The sequence below is a fragment of the Spermophilus citellus genome, assembly GCF_964194105.1.
Source record: "Spermophilus citellus genome assembly, chromosome: 13".
In the NCBI taxonomy this organism is placed as follows: Eukaryota; Metazoa; Chordata; class Mammalia; order Rodentia; family Sciuridae; genus Spermophilus; species Spermophilus citellus.
The window spans coordinates 10,794,368-10,811,832 of record NC_138193.1 but is presented as its reverse complement, the minus strand read 5'-3'; the positions used below and the strand labels follow the sequence as shown (position 1 = coordinate 10,811,832).

Genomic DNA, 17,465 nt, shown 5'->3' with positions numbered 1-17,465 from the left:
ACCGGGGAAGACCTTCCGGAAGTTGTTGTAGTATCTTCCGGTGCCTTCCGCTTGGGGTGTCGTTCGCACCTAGCCAGGTGGTAGGGGTTGAGCACCCAGAGGGTCGCGCCGCCGCGGGCGGGAGGCGCCGTCATGCCCCGCTATTACGAGGACAAGCCGGAGGGCGGCGCGTGCACGGGCGTGAAGGAGGACCTGGGCGCCTGTCTGCTGCAGTCGGACTGTGTGCTCCAGGTAGCGCGGCCGGGCGCTCTGGGTGGTGACCGCGCCTGCAACCTATGGCTGGGCTCGGCGAAGGCCTCCCAGTCGGCCCGCGGTGGCGGTCCTGTCCAGGGTGTAGGGCACAACACCAGCTTCTCCTCGTGGGCAGATCCCCTGAGCTCTCAGAGCCTCAACTCCCCGCCCACGTGGAGAGGGAGATACGATGCCCGCCCCTTGGGCTTTTGTAAATAATAAGCGGTTTCGGTTCACGAAACTTTTTGAAGGCTGGTATCCCGCACAGTTCTGGAGACATAGAGGAGACAGGTTTTTTGCTTCCTCGAAATTGTTAAGAGACTTTCATAGTCTCACGCTGTTCTGGCCAGTAGTTTCTCCTGCCTGTGCTCAGTCGTGCCTGATCCCGTGTTATATTTGTCATGTGTTGGTTTGAATTTGTTTTCTGAGTTGAAGTGCTCTGTGTGCCCAGGTATGAACTTGTAAATGAAGCAGCTCAATATTTTCAACATTTTGTATATTTCCTTACATTCTTCCCTCACAAGTCACCAGTCTTCTCAGTACCCCATCTGAGATCATTGAGACATACAGTGAGCTTCAAAGTTGACCTAGAACCTGGGTTCTGGTTTAGAGCCCAAGTAAAGCCCACAGGTGCTTCTTCCAATAACAGGACCTATGAGAGGGCAATCAGTTGTGTGCAATTATCTTTGCTTTAGGGGATGTCATTTCAGAAAGCTGCCCACAAATGGACATCTACACTTTATCAGTGTTTGAGTCACAACTTATATTCTGTTCACTGCTATTTGCAGCCAGTGAGGATCTTAAATCATACCAAATGGCAACTAAAGCTAGAGTTTAGAAGGCAGTAGTGGGGAAAAACATTGAACTTTGCAGGTTCATAACAATCTATTTGGGTGGTGTCCCTGACACCCACTACACACAATTCCTCATCAGGGACTCAAAACCAAGGGAAACTGCTGAGGTCTGTATCAAGTCTGTATGGCCACTTCATAAAGATTTTTGGTTCCTTAGTTTCTGGAGTAAAGAAGTTAATTGATCATATGGCCGATGGGTGGTATAGTCTCTTTTTGCTAATCTTTAACCACCTGCAGCATCTTACGAATGTTGTCAGGAATTCTGACACAAGTGAATATTTAGTTAAAGGAGCTGTCAAGGAAGAGAATCAAGGAAATAGAGGGGTCAGAGAAATTCAGGATAATGATGGTAAGGCTGTAAGTTCCAGGAATCTGGCAAGGAGAAAGCGATTCAAAAGTCATTTCTGGGGTAGACTTGGGGTTTTATGACTCCTGGGAGATCAAAATGGTTGAGGCAACCACAAGGTTGGCTCTTGGGCTCAGCATGTTTGGGAGCACTGGCTGATCTTAGGGTCAAACATTACAGAGACCCACAATAGTCGCTTAAATAAGGTAGAAAATTTTGGCATTTGCTCATATGCCTGTAAGGCCTGGGTGGCTTCTCTGTCTTCCTGGGCCCATACATTCTTGATCTTATGGCTGTGAGTCCTGTGATGGGAGACAGGATGTTACTCTCATAGTCCAAGATTGCCTCGATCCTACATCATCAGGACTTGTAATCTTAGGGAGTGAAAGGGGCAAGCCTCTTTAAGGACCAACCCAGAAGTTTTACACGTTTCCCACACATTCCATGGCTAGGACTTGTCCCATGACCACATCCAGCTGCACAGGTGACTGGAAAACCTAGCCCAGCCACATGCTTGATAAAAAGGAAGAATGGATATTGAGGGATAACTAGTCTGTCATTGGGAGTGGAGGGGATGAATGAATGTTTCAGCTCTAGTGTATCTAGATGGATCTTTCCACCAGGCAGCCAGCAATGTAAGTTGAAGGCTTGTGAACATGGTAACGTCTTGGACATGGTTTGAGGAGACATCAGCTTAGTCTTTTGTCTACCCCCACTTGGTCAGCACCACCCATCTGCACTGCTTCAGAGTTTGGGGAGGAACACAGTGGTGCCAGGAGACTTTGCCACTCACTGATGTAGATGGTAGTTGAAATCCAGGACCTAGGGAGTCATGGAGTAAACGTGGCCACTGTTTCTGGGAATAGGTACATAGACATGGTACCTGTAGCTTTTTCCATAATGGAAACCAGGGGAATGTGACTGTCACTGGCAAACAGGCATTGGGGGAGTGGTTGGAGAGGCAAGATCTGGAGGGGAAATCCCTCTGCAGAGCAGGCGAAATCTGGGTTATCTTCCTGGAGGGAGCCATCTAGCCTACCTCATCAACATCCATGGAAAGTGTTTAGTTAATGATGTTCTGATTTTAGGGTGCCTAATTCACAATTTTCACCCATAAAGAGATGAAGATCCCAGTTTCTGGATATTTATATAAGCATATTAAAGAGCCTCAAGGAAAACAAGTGTTTTCAAAAACTCGGGAACCCCTCCAAATTAGACAATTTTTGTCATTCTGTCCCTTCCTCTCTAAGCACCAATAGTTAAAATGAATTAAGTATTTACTATGTAACTGTTTTCCTCTTAATATTTTTGAATGTAACTATTTTCAGAAGGACAGTTGCTTTGTGAAATTCCTAGGCATTTATACTGTTTTATTTGTCACAGGAAGGAAAATCTCCTCGGCAGTGTTTGAAGGAAGGATACTGCAAAGCTTTGAAGTATTCATTTTTTGAGTGTAAAAGATCAATGGTAAGTGGCTAAAGATTTTTAAAAGCTTATGTTACAAATCAGCTACTGGAGTGAAATGTGTGAGTGACTTAAGAGTCATCAACAGGTTGCAGTGTGGTATCATTTGGAAAAAAAGGATGTACACGTTTCTTCATCCTGTGAGTTGAATGTTAGGGTTCGTGAAAGCCCCCAGCCTTTCTGTCATCCTGTCATGATGCTGATAAGTCACTGACCTTCATGAATTTCTCCAAGTGTGAATCTCGGCAAGTACAGGTGGGTAAAAGTCAGTGGTGTTCCCTGTGAACCCAGGTCGTTGGCAGTTAGACAGTTAGGATCTAGGGTGTGTGCCCTTCTGCCTTAGGTGACAGAGAGAAAAATGTCAGTGTCTGTCTGCATTCTGAAGTGGTGGTCATGGATGTTGGCCCAGCACACATTGCTGACCTCTTGGTTCTGGGCCAGCATTCTTTGATCTGAAAGATCCAGAGAGATTTGGACTGGGAACTGAGAGCCTTTTCTTGGAGAGAGAAGCATGAAGTTGGGAACGTAAGCATGCCTCCAGAGAAGGCAGCAGCGGGGACTGAGCTTGCTTTTGTTATTGAAGCACATTGCAAGTTCCTTCCCTTTGTCCACAAAGGAAATGAGAGGTGAAAGAACTTGAGGACATCGGCCAGCAGATCTGATCCAGGGAGGGGGTGAAGTTAGACTAAATTTGGCCACACTCTGTTTTCCTTTGTCAAGTGTCAGTTTTCTGCCTTTAAGCAGAGGATTTTTTTTTTTTGCCTTGCCTCACATGGTTTTGTTACCCATATAAAATGCAAGCCTTTGACTTGTGAAGAACTTAAGCATGTTTCAAGCATTGAGGGATCATAAGGAATAGTTAGAGTAGGAGATAACGACGCGTTGTACTCTGGAATCATATGAAATGACTCAACAGTAAACTCCCCAAAATTCCCTGCTGAAAGCTCACACTTGGATCTCCAAAAGATTGAGAAATCATAATTCCCCTGCAGAAATTTTTAATCATAGATTAAACAGTGAAAGTACTTCTGATTGCTGTCAGTTCAAGGCAGAGCTTCAGTTGACACTGGGAAAGACCATCTAAGGAAGTCTCTAGCAGACTAGTAGATCCTACACCCTCTCTCCAAGACTGTGCCTCCTTGAGTCTTCCACAGTGAGTGGAATCATGTCACTCTTCATGACTGCAATGCCATTATACAAGCTTGACAAAACCTAATCATTTGAACATAAACTTTAAATAATGGATAATTTTGCTTAGTTTCAAGACTGAAGTTTAAGTCCCACTGAGGGTGAGACAAGAATTTGAATCTGCTGTTTCCTCAGTATGAGCAGCTAATCATCCTGATCATGATTCCCAGGTTTAAAGATTTTTATTTCTTTGAAAATATTGTTCTTAGCTACTTTATGTTGTGCTGAGAAGAATGAATGGCTGGCTGTTCCAAGGTGGCTATGTTGGACTCATAAATAAGGCCTATCTCCCAAATAATTCCTTCCTATGGAATTTCTGGGGAATGGTGTTGACTTCCATGCAGCTTCGTTGTATGATTTCAGAACATTTTCTCTAACCACCACGGTTAAGAAGTGGATCTCTGTGAAGCTTAAATCAAATAACATGCTGTCAGCCTAGGAGGTTATGCGCATTACGGATCTGTGATCTCAAGATGACTGTGTCTTAATGTTTCTCAGGGTTCTGTCCCCTTTTCTCAGTTGGTATTGATTTAAAGATTTCATATAGGGGCTGGGACTGTGGCTCAGTGGTAGAGCGCTTGCCTAGCACATGTGAAGCCCTGGGCTCGATCCTCAGCACCACATAAAATAAATAAATAAAACAAAGGTATTGTGTCCAACTACAACTGAAAAATAAATATTTAAAAAAAGATTTCATATACATTTGAATATTAACTGAAATAAAACTTAATGAAGGCAGGTTTGCTGAATGTATGTTTAGTTTAAAGAAAAAGATAAATATAATTTGGATTCTACTCAAGAAGAAAGTCACCTTGAAGTGAAACTTGCTTTTTAGTGCCATCTTTATAATTCTTTTTTTCTTGGTAGTTCTTGACAATTGCCTTTTTTGATTTTATTGGAAACTGGTTCATTTCTCTAATGTGGTGACTGATACCCTTTACCAAAGTTGTGTTTAATTAATTATACCATATCAAATTTGATTAAATTGTTCATTTATTTTCAGTTGGATGCCAGATCAAGATTCAGAGGAAGAAAAGGATATTGATACCATTACATTGAAAGCAAGATGAAAACACCAAAGGATTTTTCCACAGAAAAGCCACAATAGGAAATAATTTTTGCTACATCTGTTTGGTTGAACCAGTTTTCCCCTCCATGGAACGCTGGAGAAATTGGATGAATTTTGGTTTTGAATATGTATAAAGCAAATGCTTCTCTGAATCTAAGTTATTTTTAGAAGATAAGTTTAATTGAACACTTATAGGCCTGGAATATAATGTGTTTTGAGATTTTTCCTAAAGTACAGGAAATGGAAAAACTGTTATTTTCAAACCTGACTCTTTAATCACATTACACCATTTATACATCTGGAAGGGACCAGTGTGACACTGGAGGCTGTCCACAAGATGTTTATTGAGAAAGTTTATTTAATCTATCCTATTTAGTTCTAGAATAAATTGGTTCCTTGGAGAAGAAATGCTTTATTTGCATTGATTCACTGAGGCTGAAGTAAAACCTCAGAACTTTGAAATCTGCCATAGGGCCTAGCTGGATCCCAAGCCCCACATAGTGTTGCCAAGGACTCTTCTATCTCTGACTGATTTTCCCTTTCCTGGTTTCATTTTTAGGGTGGCCCTCTCCACATACAGGACCAGTATCAGCTATAAGCTCACATCCTTAAGATCTGTTATTCAAAAAGGAGAGAGTGAATTTCCCTTTCCAAGGTCCACAAATCAAATCCTACTGAAGAACTCTGGTCTTCACTGGGTCACCCGCACTGTGACTGACCACTCCCAGCAGAATCCCAGTGGTGGAATGGCAGGCCTCTTCCCTGAAGGAAAGGGGGATTTTGAGTACACGGAAACAACCGGTGTGTACTGTAGACAGCAGATACAGAAAACATGAAGTGCAAGTTTCAGATTATGGTAATTTTATCAGGATCACTTAATACAGAAGAGAGCCAAAACCTTTAAATAAAACTTTAGGTTCACCTAAAGTTATGAGAATTCCCCAAAATGCCACTGAAGTCTGCTGTGTATGCTGCTTTTCACTGGGGAAGGGAAGGTGGTGGATTTCTTCAGCGTCTCCTTATACCTGTTTAAGTGCTACAACTTTCTTGGTTATTGCAGTGCTGGGCTGGGCTGGGCCTCAAGGCCTTGCACTGAGCTACCCACCCCCCACAGTGATACAACTTCTATTAAATGTAATTCTGATAAACTCTTTAAGGAGTATTTTATAAAACCTTTGTTGAATAACAGCTTTAATGGAGAAGTCCATATACCACAAAATTCACCCTTACACCATTTCCACTTGGTAGTTTTTAGTGTATGCATAGTGTGTGCAGCCATTACCACTATCTCTTCCAAAACTTTCCACCACTCCAGAGAAACACATACATACCAGTTAGATCTCCCTTACTTCCCTTCCCTCGGCAACTACTGATACACTGCTGGTCTCCACAAGCTGCTCTATCCAGAACCTGTTTTATAAATGGAATTATATAATATGTGGCCTTCCGTGCCTTTTTATTCCACTTACCATAATATTTCCAAGGTTCATCTGTGTGCAGCATCTATCTCCTCACATCCAGTGGTGCAGGTGGTGCCACATTTTATTTATCCATTCATCAGCTGATGAACTAGGTTGTTTCCATTTTGTGTCACTGTGACTAATGCTGTGAGCATCTCTGAACAAGTTTTGCGTGGACATGTTTCATTTCTCTTTGAGTATATAACTCAGAGTGGAATTACAATATTGTATGAGAACTCCAACTTTAGCATTTTGATGAACCGTCACAATTCTCCCCAGTGGCTGCACTACCCTTTTACATATTCAACAATCTCCACATCATCTCCAACAGTTGTTGCTATTTATTTTGATTACAGCCATTCTACTGAGTATGAAGTAGTATCCAACTGGGATTTTGATTTGCATTTCCCGAATGGCTAATGATTTGGGCATGTTTTCCTGTGTTTATTGGCCATCTGTATGTTATCTTCAGAGAAATGTCTATTCAGGTCCTTAGTCCAGTTTTCATTTGCCTTGTCTTTTTATTGCTGATTTGTAAGAGCTCTTTATACGTGTAAATATGAGTCCTTCAAAGATAATTAGCCAATGTCTTTTCCCAGTCTGTGGCTTGCCTTTTCACTTTCTTATTGACACTCTTCAAAGCATGATTTTAACATTGGTGCATCGCAATGTATTTTTTATTTGGTGTATCTAAGAAACTGCTTTCTTAGATACACCAAAATAATAAATTGCGATGCACCAATGTGGAATCATATTTGTCTTTTTTTTTTTTTTTTGGACTGGCTTTCATCATTTAGCAAATGTTCTCTAGGTTCAGCCATGTTGTAGTGTCAGAATTTTCTCCCACTTTAAAGCCAAACAATATTCCAAATAATATTCCAGCTCATGTCAATATCACGTGCTCATGTGCTCGTCCATCAGTGGACACCTGCTCACTCCCACCTTTGAGCTGCTGTGGACATGTGTCCACAGATGTCCCAGGGGCCCTGCTCCAGTGTGGGCACACACCCAGCAGTGGAGGTGCTGGGGCATCAGTGATTGTCTTTGATGTTCTGAGGAACTGCCATGCGTTTTTCCACAGCAGCCATGCCGGTCTCCATTCCTGTCTGAGGCGCACAGGGACTGCAGCTTTTCCACATCTTGTTAACACATTTCTGTTCTTTGAATGGTGCCATCCTAGGGGACATGAAGTGGCATCTCACCGTGTTTTGGTTTGCATTTTTCTAATCAGCAATGATGACAACATCGTTTCATGTGCTTGTTGACCCTTTTCCTGTCTTTGAAGAAATGGCCTTAGGTCCCTTTTCCATTTGTAAATTGAGTCATTTCCTTTTTTGGTGTCATGGTGAAGAAATCATTTCCCAATCTAATGAAGCTCTCCCCCTATGTTTTCTAGAAGTTTGAATGGTTTTATCTCTTAGATTTAGGTCTTTACTAGATTTTGACTTGATTTTGTATATGATGTAAGGGTCTATTTTTTTTTTTTTTGCACGTGGATATCTAATCTCTCAACATCATTTATTGAAAAGATTGTCCTTTCCCCCATTGAATGGTGTGGCACCCTTGTGGAAAAACATTTGCCCATATATGCCAGGGATAATTTCTGAGCTCACTATTCTATTACATTAGTCTATATCTGTATTTTTGTAGTACCGGAGTCTGAACCCAGAGGTGCTCTACCACTGCCACAGCCACATCACTACCCTTATTATTATTATTTTTACTTTGAGACAGGGTCTTGCCAAGTTGCTGAAGATGGCCTTGAACTTGTGATCCTCCTGTCTCAGCCTCCTGATTCGCTGGGATTACAGGTGTGCGCCAGTGCACCAAGCTATATGTTTTTAAGCTAGCCAGGTTCACACTGTTGTGATTCTTGCAGTTTCCACAGTAAGTTTTGAAATCATATGAAACCTTCAGCTTTGTCTCTTTTCAAGATTGCCCATTTGGGGGCCTTTGGAGGTTCCCTATGGATTTTTCCATTTCTGGAAAAAAAAAATGCTGATGCGATTTCGACAGGAATTGCACTGCATCTATGCAGAGCAAAGCTGGGCCCTGTGGAAGCTTCTTGCAAGACCAACCCCATAGCAGCTTAAGAGAGAGACATTTTAGGAAACAAGAAAGAAAATATGACACAAAAACAGGAGTTCATGTTACTCCAGATGGAGCCTTCTGTGAGGGCATGGCTGGAGACGGTACTGGCCGGAAGGGCCACCCCGGGAGCTCAGCAGTACATCCAGACATGGCCAGGCTGGCCAAGAGGAAGGAGTCACTCTGACCTTAGCAAATTCAAATACAGCATGTGCCTTGTGCCAAAATAATTCCAGATGGATTAATCTAAGAATTCAATGGAATAAAAAAATACTGGAAATAAGAACAGGTGAATATTGAAAACACCATCTTGAGTCAAGAAAGCCAAGGCAGAAAGCACGAGCAGTATCCAAGCATGCATCGACTGGATTATGCAAGTGCCAGCAAGACGCAAGTCCAGGCCCACAGTGCACACAGGCCACACTCTACTTCAGAGGCAAAGATGTGGCTGCCCATCTGTGTCACCTGTAGTAGTGAGTCCGAGACGTGTTTAGAATAAACATCAAGCAGAAAGGCACATGACTACATAACAGCTTCTGCATACCTCCCCCATAGCAAAGCCAAGACGGCTGACCATCAGGTGTGAAAAATCTGTTAACAGGCGACAGATGAGTTGACAAGCGGAGTTGCAAAAACATGAACATCAGTGAAAGTATAAAAAGTGTCTGATGTTCCCACTAATCCAAGAAACAGGCATTGAATGATGTCATTTCCAGCTTAAATGAGAATAAAGGGGAAAGGCAGCAGCTTCTCTTTCTGGGAGTTTAAATTCTCCTTTCGCAGACGCTTCTGTTACTGGGAGCTTACCTGAGAGACCCCTGGGCTGTGTTTCTAGAAGCAGCTGTGGAGCTGCACGTGGCCATCCTGGTGAGGGAGCAACCACGAGCCACCAGTATTCCAGCAAGTAACACGGCACTAAGCCATGTCTGCCGGCGGGAAGGTGATCGTAACATACATAAGAGATGTCAAGAAATCTGCTCCAAGTCACCAGTCAGTGAGGAGCAGAACCTGTCTGCTGTCTGCTGCTGACGTCCAGGCTCTTAACCCCACACCCTGCTGCCCCTCTGCTTCAAATTAAATGAAAATGAGACTGAAGAATGAGTCTTGTGTGGTACTCAATGCAGTGGCGGGCAACAAGGGTCCTGTACAACGAGTCTTTTCAACACAGGAGAATGAGTCAGGCAAGACCAAGTTCTGTGTTCTTGTCAGTGGTTTATTGTCATTCTAAGGACTAGCACATTTACAGCATACATGGCTTCGAATGAGCTAAGAATATATAAAACAGTAACTGTATGTTTATATATTAATACTGCCCAAAACAAATAAATAAAAGTATTTTAATGCACTAAGCTTGGCAAGTACAACTGTGTGGGGACAAAACTGTATTATACAATGTTTTTACATCTTCAAAGGAAACTAAAGGCAACTGTGCTGCAGGAGCTCTGACAGAAACCCTGTGACATTTCCAACTGTCCCACATCTGGACATTTCTCTTCCAAGTGGATCGGGGAGGTGCAGTGGGTGGAATGCTGCTGCGTGGTGACCTGTAATGGCGCCTGCCCCGCACAGCAACACTGGGCTCCTCCTCCTCCAGCTGCTGGCACCCTGGCTGTGCAGCGATGCCCCTGGGAGCCGGGTACAGTGCCTCCAGAGAGGATCCTGATGCCTGAATCTCCTTAGAGTTATGACGACCCATAACACAAAGCAGAACTTGGGAAAAAGATTCACATAAAGGTGCCACACGCAAAACTGCTGACAGATGAGTCAACATTTGCCATAGTCCCTTTATAAATGCAGATAGTTAATGCTCTTTGGACAAAAAGAAGGGCAGAAAACAATATGGGTAACATTTAATTAAAAGAAAAAGTTTTTCAAAAGGTTGAAATGAGAAAGAATGGAACTAAAAACTTACAAATTAAATGAAATGGTCGAGAGGGTGCCTTTGAATAGGGAGTGATACTTAAAGAGGAGAATCTGATGCTAGCTGAACAGCCACCTGTGTGGGGGGTTGGCGGACAAGAGTTTCTCTGCCACTCTCCCTCCACTGTGAACTAGCATCGAGGGAGGGGCAGTCAGCCACAAGCACCCCTCATTAGTGTCCTCCACACACCAGCTCACTTCTCCCTCCGGGCTGGCACCAGGAGACAGCGAGCTCTGTTAGCACCTGACTTCTGAGTGGGAAAGGCCAAGAGGGTCACCCAGTTCCACCCTACCTTATGCCCACTCCTCTGTGTCCCTGCCAAGGACTGGTCCTGCCTGTGCCTCAGTGACCCAGGCCCAGCGACTCTACTGGACATTTCTCAAGGAGACAAGAATATATCTAGACTTCTAGACTTAAGATATTTCCAAGGTGTTTACAAATCATTAGAATCAGAATCATTAATATGTGCCATATATATTTCTTTTACAGCCTCTTAAATAACATGTAAACATAATTGTGAGAAACAACAGAATCGATAAAACACATAAACTCCCAAAGAAAAACAACTCTGCTAAGTGCAGAAAGACTCATCGTCACCTTTTATAAGATGACAAGACATAATTTCTATGAAATTCCTAAGTTTCCTGGCCCATAACTCCCTTTCAAAATCTCATTTGAGGAGATACTTTCAACTGTTTCTCAATAGTCATCTTACATAACAGAATGAGAAGAGGAAAGTAACAATTATTGCAAACCTAAAAGTAAAACACTTTGTCAGATATTCAGACATGATTGTATTGTCTCGCAGAAGACCTACAGGATATCCCGCAAAATCTGAGAATATTCAGGTATCCACTACTCTACAGTCCCCAATTCCCCACTGGAGTGTTGTTCCTCAGACATCAGACACACCACGTTTAAGGTCCTCAGTTGGGTAATAAAGGGAGATGTGTGCTGTGGGCCCTAGGAGCAGAGCCTACAACAGGGACGGTGACAGGGACCTCACTGCTAGCTTCATGTCTCAAGCGTCACCTGTTCTGGAGCTTGTGTGGGACGGAGAGAAGAGTGGCCCGAGGTGTGGGCTCCCTGGCAGGGGTGCCCTCATGGAGTTTCACCTCAGGTGGGCTGACTGGTCTTTCGCCTCTGGGTTTCCCAGGTGGTGGTGGCACAGGTGACTCACTGGAGCCGCCGTCCTCACTGCATGAGAACAACTAGCATCTTTTCCCAAAAATATGAGTTAACATTTATTTTTCTGCCTGGGGTCTGATTGTTTTACTGTTTTACATTCAGATTTTTAAAAGTAGATTATAATTCAATGCTCACTTCTAAGTTACTCAGTAGAAAAATAAGTTAGGTGAGCAGTGCCTATGTGGGCATCTGAAAAAGTCTTCTGGCATTCCAGACAAACCTAGCTGGAGGCTTACAGGTAGCTGTGGACGGCTACCAGGTGGTGACAGCTGGAGGCTAATTAACTGGGTGCTGGTCACTATCCCCACTACTGAGCCACACATTACCTCCTATGGATTCCAATGGAAAAAAACATGCTCCATAGACTCTTTAGTGAAATATTTTAAAAACACAAAAATAAAAACCAATCCTTCAGGTCTTCTTGAAGAATTCATGTGTAACACTAGAGGGTACCCACATTTATCCTGTAACAGCTATTGAGAGGACACCGTGCTCACGTCTCAACTTTGCCGTAAGTCCCTTCGGGAGGCCTGTAATGCCTGGGGAAAGCCTTCAGCTGCAGGGAATTAAATGCATATTTGCGACTTCCAACATTCTTCATTGTATTTTCTCTCCGACAACCCTCACTGGGGAAAAAAACAAGCACAAGAAATGACAGCAGTAAAAAAGGAAAAAAGAAAAGACTTAAACTAAGATGAAATGAATCATTTTCATAGCATTAAAAAAAAGTTAATTTAAATGGGTGCTGGACTGGTCTACGACAAATACACACAAAAGATGGCAGGTTTCTGAACGAGGCAACTAAGAAGCACAGAGATGGATACATGCTAAAAGGGGCTGGGAGTTTTGCATTTCTAATGCAGTGCTGTACCCAAATGGAAGCAATTATTTTTAAGTTAATATCTCATCCTGTATCTCAAGCCTAGTTATCTGGGTTCTATCATAATTCATGGTTCAAAGGCTGTGTCACATAGAAAATTAAATGGGACAAGAACTCCTCCTCCTCTTACCAAAGTCTTTAATGAGCTGCACTTCTGCATGTTAACAACAGTCGAAATCATATCAAATGCAACGTGCTGATTTTCCCTGCAGAATCTATCCAGTATGTAGCAAAGCCATCTGGCTAAGAAGGCTGTCCTGACACCCACCTCCACCTAGGGGCCAGCTGTTCTAAGGTAAAGGGACCACAGGGGCCATGCACTGCACGGCTATTGGGGCTGGGGCTGGGGCTGGGGCAGAGTGACCCCACTGAGGTCACCTGGTGATACCAGCCACCTTCTCTGGGTAGACTGCCCTCACTGTGGGCACTTCAGGTGCCAGGGGGAGCCACAGTGCCCTTCCTTAGAGAACTCAGTACCAGCATCATCTTCAGGCTGCTCTCGATGGCAGGTTGTCATGGCAACCCGCTAATAAAACAGATGGTGCCGGGAGGATGCATGGGCAAGGCAGGCTCACATTCTCAGTGGAAGAACTCAGGGGAATTCTCTGGGAAAGGTCCTGGTGCAGACATAAAATTAATAGGCAGAAGCAATTCTGAATGAAACGGCTTCCCACAGCACAGTGTGACTTGGTACTGTTACCTTGTTCTAACATTGGCAATGAAATCAACTAGTTATCAAGTTTAGTATAAAATTCCCCTTATGAGATGTAAAATTTGCAGTTACAAAGAAACAGTGATTTAAAAAAAGTACTTCAAATTGTATGAAGACCATTATGTCATGCATTTAAAAAAATATCAGTGGCAATTGCTCAAGCCTTGTAAGTGAAAAGGACAGTCTCATTATCAAGAACATGTAAAAGAGTTTTTGGTAAGATAGTAATTTTTATTCAAAAGATAAACTTGAATATATTTTTTAAAAGTATCCACTTGGTTCTTTTAACTAACATAGTGACTCAGGTGTGCTTCCTTGTCCCAAAGCCTCAAGCCCTCAGCTGGATGTGTGTGATCTAAGCTGAACACTTGGGCCACATGAGCAGGGTCCCCAGAGTAAATAATGATCATGTTTGTATAATATTCAGAAATCACAGAAAAATATAATTCTATTTAAAGCAGAAGCTGTAGGCTCCTACACAGTTAATATCCGTTAACCTTTGGAAGCTCTTACGTTAATGGACTATTTCAGATATGGCTTCTCCATTTACATAGAAACATACAAACATCTCAAAAACTGCCTGTCACTAGTAAATGCCAAACTCCCTTGAGGAGCAGGAAGAATAATTTGGGAACTTTTATGTTCTCCTGTATTTACATGTGAAAGGAGCTAACCCCTGGTTTAGCTGGCTGAACAGATTATACATGAAATTATAATCAAGATTATACTGTCATTTCAATTTAGTTATAAATCAAATTTTTTTCTCCCAAGTATTTGCATTTATAAAATCTGGCTGCTGTGGCTGATCTGGTTGACAGTAACATACTGTCAATGGTCACCATGTGATCTGCTAGTTCCATAAGCTGGCACTAAAGCTGGGGACCAGGGATGCATATGCTGAGATGATCTGGGATGGATTTTAACAAGAGGTATTAATTATTCTGAAGCTACATGATTTTTAAAATCCTACCAGCAAGTTATTAATTTTCAAGGATTTGGATGGAAACCCTACATGACAATTAATTTTAAGAGAACCACTGGCCTCCCTTTCCAGTAGGGATCAGTACCTCAGAACTCATCTGGAGACCTCAGAGCCTCAGCGATTCCACATCAGACATGGGGAGTTGCCTTGTGGGAGGACAGTATGCCCATCTTTTAAGATCTTGGCTTGAACCAGCCCCCAGAATAAACAGTGTCAGTCACACTAGTTGAAAGAACTGGCACCACCCAGTGGGAACTGCTTCTGAGTGTGGTTCTCTGATTCCAGAGGGATGACTTAATGCCGAGGTCTGGGTGGCTGGCGCCTACGATGCTTCAATGCCTCGGCACTGGATTGCTTCTGAAGCATCACCCATGGCAGTGCCTCCTCTGTCCTGAACCAAACCCCATCCCTGCTCCATCCGGCCTGATTCTCACTAAAGCAGACAAGATTTTGAAATGTATTTGGCCTGATTTCATGAGCAAAAAGCCTTAGTGACATTTAAAATTCAACAAAAAAGGAGAGCATCCCGAAAGAAAACAAGCTAGCTTCCCCTCCTGCCTAGGCTGGTGTCATGGTGCTTCCTAGGATCAGTCTTCCATGACTGGAGGCTCCTGGAAGCGACTGGAGGAGATGGAACACCCCATCCTCTCCTCCTTCCATTCTCTCTCTCTCTTAACCCAACAGCCATGTCTGTGCTGGACAGGAAGGTGTTGCTGGCACCATGGCTGGCGGGGATCAGGCCTTGCTGTCCTGGAGGCCCCCTCAGAGGGGTCCTCTGGCCACCACAGCTCCCCTTTGCTGTGAAGTGGGGTTCCGAGAGGAGCCCCTGCAAGGTGCCATAGAGCACTTGGGCTCTGCGAGAGGGAGGGAGCTGTGTGTAGTCAAGAGGGCCTCCCTCCTCTCCGCCCGGCCACTAGCTCCACCCTGGAGGTAGGCGTGTGCATGGGCTGCCACCACGGGCATCAGGATGCATCGCCCAGATGGGAACAGGAGGCTGTGGGGTCCATTTTCCCACTTTCAAATGAAGCAAATAAAATGGCCTTAGAGAGCTGAAGTACATACCTTGAGGCAAAAGAGGGCAAGCATCAAACACCTTCCAGAGAAGCACAGACCGGCAGGACACTGCCTAGTGAATAGTGTCAGTGTGCTACAGCACAACACCACCCCTCAGCTGGCAGGCAGTGAACCTCCACTGGAGGATGCAAGGAACCATACTTATTCCAGGAGACAAATGAACTCTCCCATGGTGTGACAGAGGTGACATATGTCCTTGGAATCCTGCCAGTGCTGGGGGGTCTAGAAAGAAGGGCATCCTTGGGCTGTGATAAAGATGGTCTTACATTGTATCAGTTGGATTCTGGCCTTTGTACTACTTCTGTGATTCCTAGTGTGCAACTCTGGGCTGATGCCAATTCAGAGAAGCCCCAGAGTAAGGGCTGGAAGTCTTGGAGAGAGGAGAGAGAGGCCAGCTTCTGTGGTGAACTGGATTTGTGTGCACCAAGGCATTAAGGTTCTGGGAAAGCCAGATTCTCTAATTCAACCCAGTTTTTCCAGAGTGGTAAAAAGAAATCCACTCATAAAACACAGCATATGGGGAAGTGACTACCTCCCGTGTTCCAATGCTGGAGGAGCAAAGCCAGAAGCACAATATGATATGAACTGGATAAGAGAGAAGCCACTGTTTCTTACACAGGGCGTGTGGAATTTCCCCAGATTTATGTGGTCACTTTTACAAATGTGATATCAATCTCCTGCCACACGTTGAACATACTGTTTTAGGGACATTGCATTTTAAAATCAACCAGAAACCACAGTGACCTCTCTTCTCAGCTCCATCTGCCACAACTGACCAAAAGTTAGACTTTCATTTTTTGGTAATTTTCCTTTGATTAGTTTTTGTTCATTATTAACCATATTTGATTAGTAAGAGAGAAAAGCTTTCTGAATTTCAATTTGGAATTAAAGATATCATTTTACAAATGAAAAATGGTATCTCAAGAAAAAAAAATGTATATGACTTTAATGGCCTTTTGTTATTCTGTGCATGAATTCTTGGAGCCAGTTTTAATGAATTTAAAGAGTCAAGATGAACCTGAGTCTCGTGCAGTATGTAATCTTCATGTGCCTGACTTGGTACAAAGTGTTCTGTGGTCACAGCCTGTTACCCCAATCAAAAATAATAAACACAAGCAAGGAGATGTTAGGATTCTGCAAACTGTTTGCTACTATAATCCAGGGACTACGCTTTGAAATGAAAGCAGAAAGTACATGTCCTATTAAATAGGTTAACTAGATGAGCCAGTTATAAAGCATCTATATATGTCTTTTCATTTTTCTTCAAAAGGAAAGTTTCGCAGTACACTTAAAGAATAGTATCAAATATACAAATATTTCCAGACAGAACTCCTTTCTCTTGGAAATAGGGCACATTGAGATGTACAGGTAATAAATAGTTTTACATCAGAGGGTAAGAGATCTGGTACAAGTAATTGCAAGCCAGCTAGATTAACGCAGGAACGTTAGGGTACCATTGAGAACATGTTACAAGCACTGAAGACGCTATGTGATTAAATGAACAAGTCCTCTTGATGAAATAATTTGGCAGGTATTTACAGTTGAGAAGACAAAACGTCAAACTGTAAGGCATGAGATATTTCTTGGCAGACCACGCTCTGACACCTTCCTTCTGTCCATTTAGGTACTCGGTGGCTGGACATATTCGGGCACTTTTGTTTTTCTTGTGACTTATTAATTTTTCATAATGATATTCATTTGCAACGCAATTTGGTCACCAGGTATGCTATGCTCAGAAAGAGCCACACAATCAGTAAATTGGGGCTCAGAGCTAATAAAGGAATGGAACAGAGGAGGCTGGGGTCTAGCCTTAAGTCTCGGATGGGCACCAGGCCGCTCAAGTTCTTCTGGGTGACTACCTCCCGTGTTCCAATGCTGTGAAAAGGAAAAAGTTTGGGAGAAAGGAAAAGAAAAAAGGAAAGAAAGAAAGAAAAAAGAGACACGTGCGATGGATTTTACCCAAAAGTATGGAAAAAAAGAGGAGAACCAAAATATAAAACAAAAGGAA

The 17,465-nt window shown here is 43.2% G+C and overlaps 2 protein-coding genes across 17 annotated transcripts in view; one reads left to right on the top strand and one right to left on the bottom strand.

The window, feature by feature from the left end:
- The first annotated feature begins 23 nt into the window (after nt 1-23).
- COA5 (cytochrome c oxidase assembly factor 5) lies at nt 24-6,589 on the top strand. The gene is made up of 3 exons (XM_081263796.1): nt 24-231; nt 2,815-2,898; nt 5,087-6,589. The coding sequence occupies exons 1-3, from the start codon at nt 133-135 to the stop codon at nt 5,126-5,128; spliced, it is 225 nt and encodes a 74-aa protein (XP_081119922.1). The 5' UTR covers nt 24-132; the 3' UTR covers nt 5,129-6,589.
- Nucleotides 6,590-7,366: 777 nt separating this feature from the next.
- Nucleotides 7,367-17,465, bottom strand: part of INPP4A (inositol polyphosphate-4-phosphatase type I A) — a 135,799-nt gene continuing 125,700 nt past the window's right edge. For 11 of the 16 annotated variants that reach the window (XM_081263787.1, XM_081263786.1, XM_081263789.1 and 8 more), the window contains one exon: nt 12,444-17,332. In XM_081263787.1, coding sequence (XP_081119913.1) covers nt 17,152-17,332 — 181 coding nt within the window. In that variant the 3' untranslated portion in view covers nt 12,444-17,151. The other 5 variants (XM_081263784.1, XM_081263778.1, XM_081263779.1 and 2 more) reach the window with 1 other exon arrangement.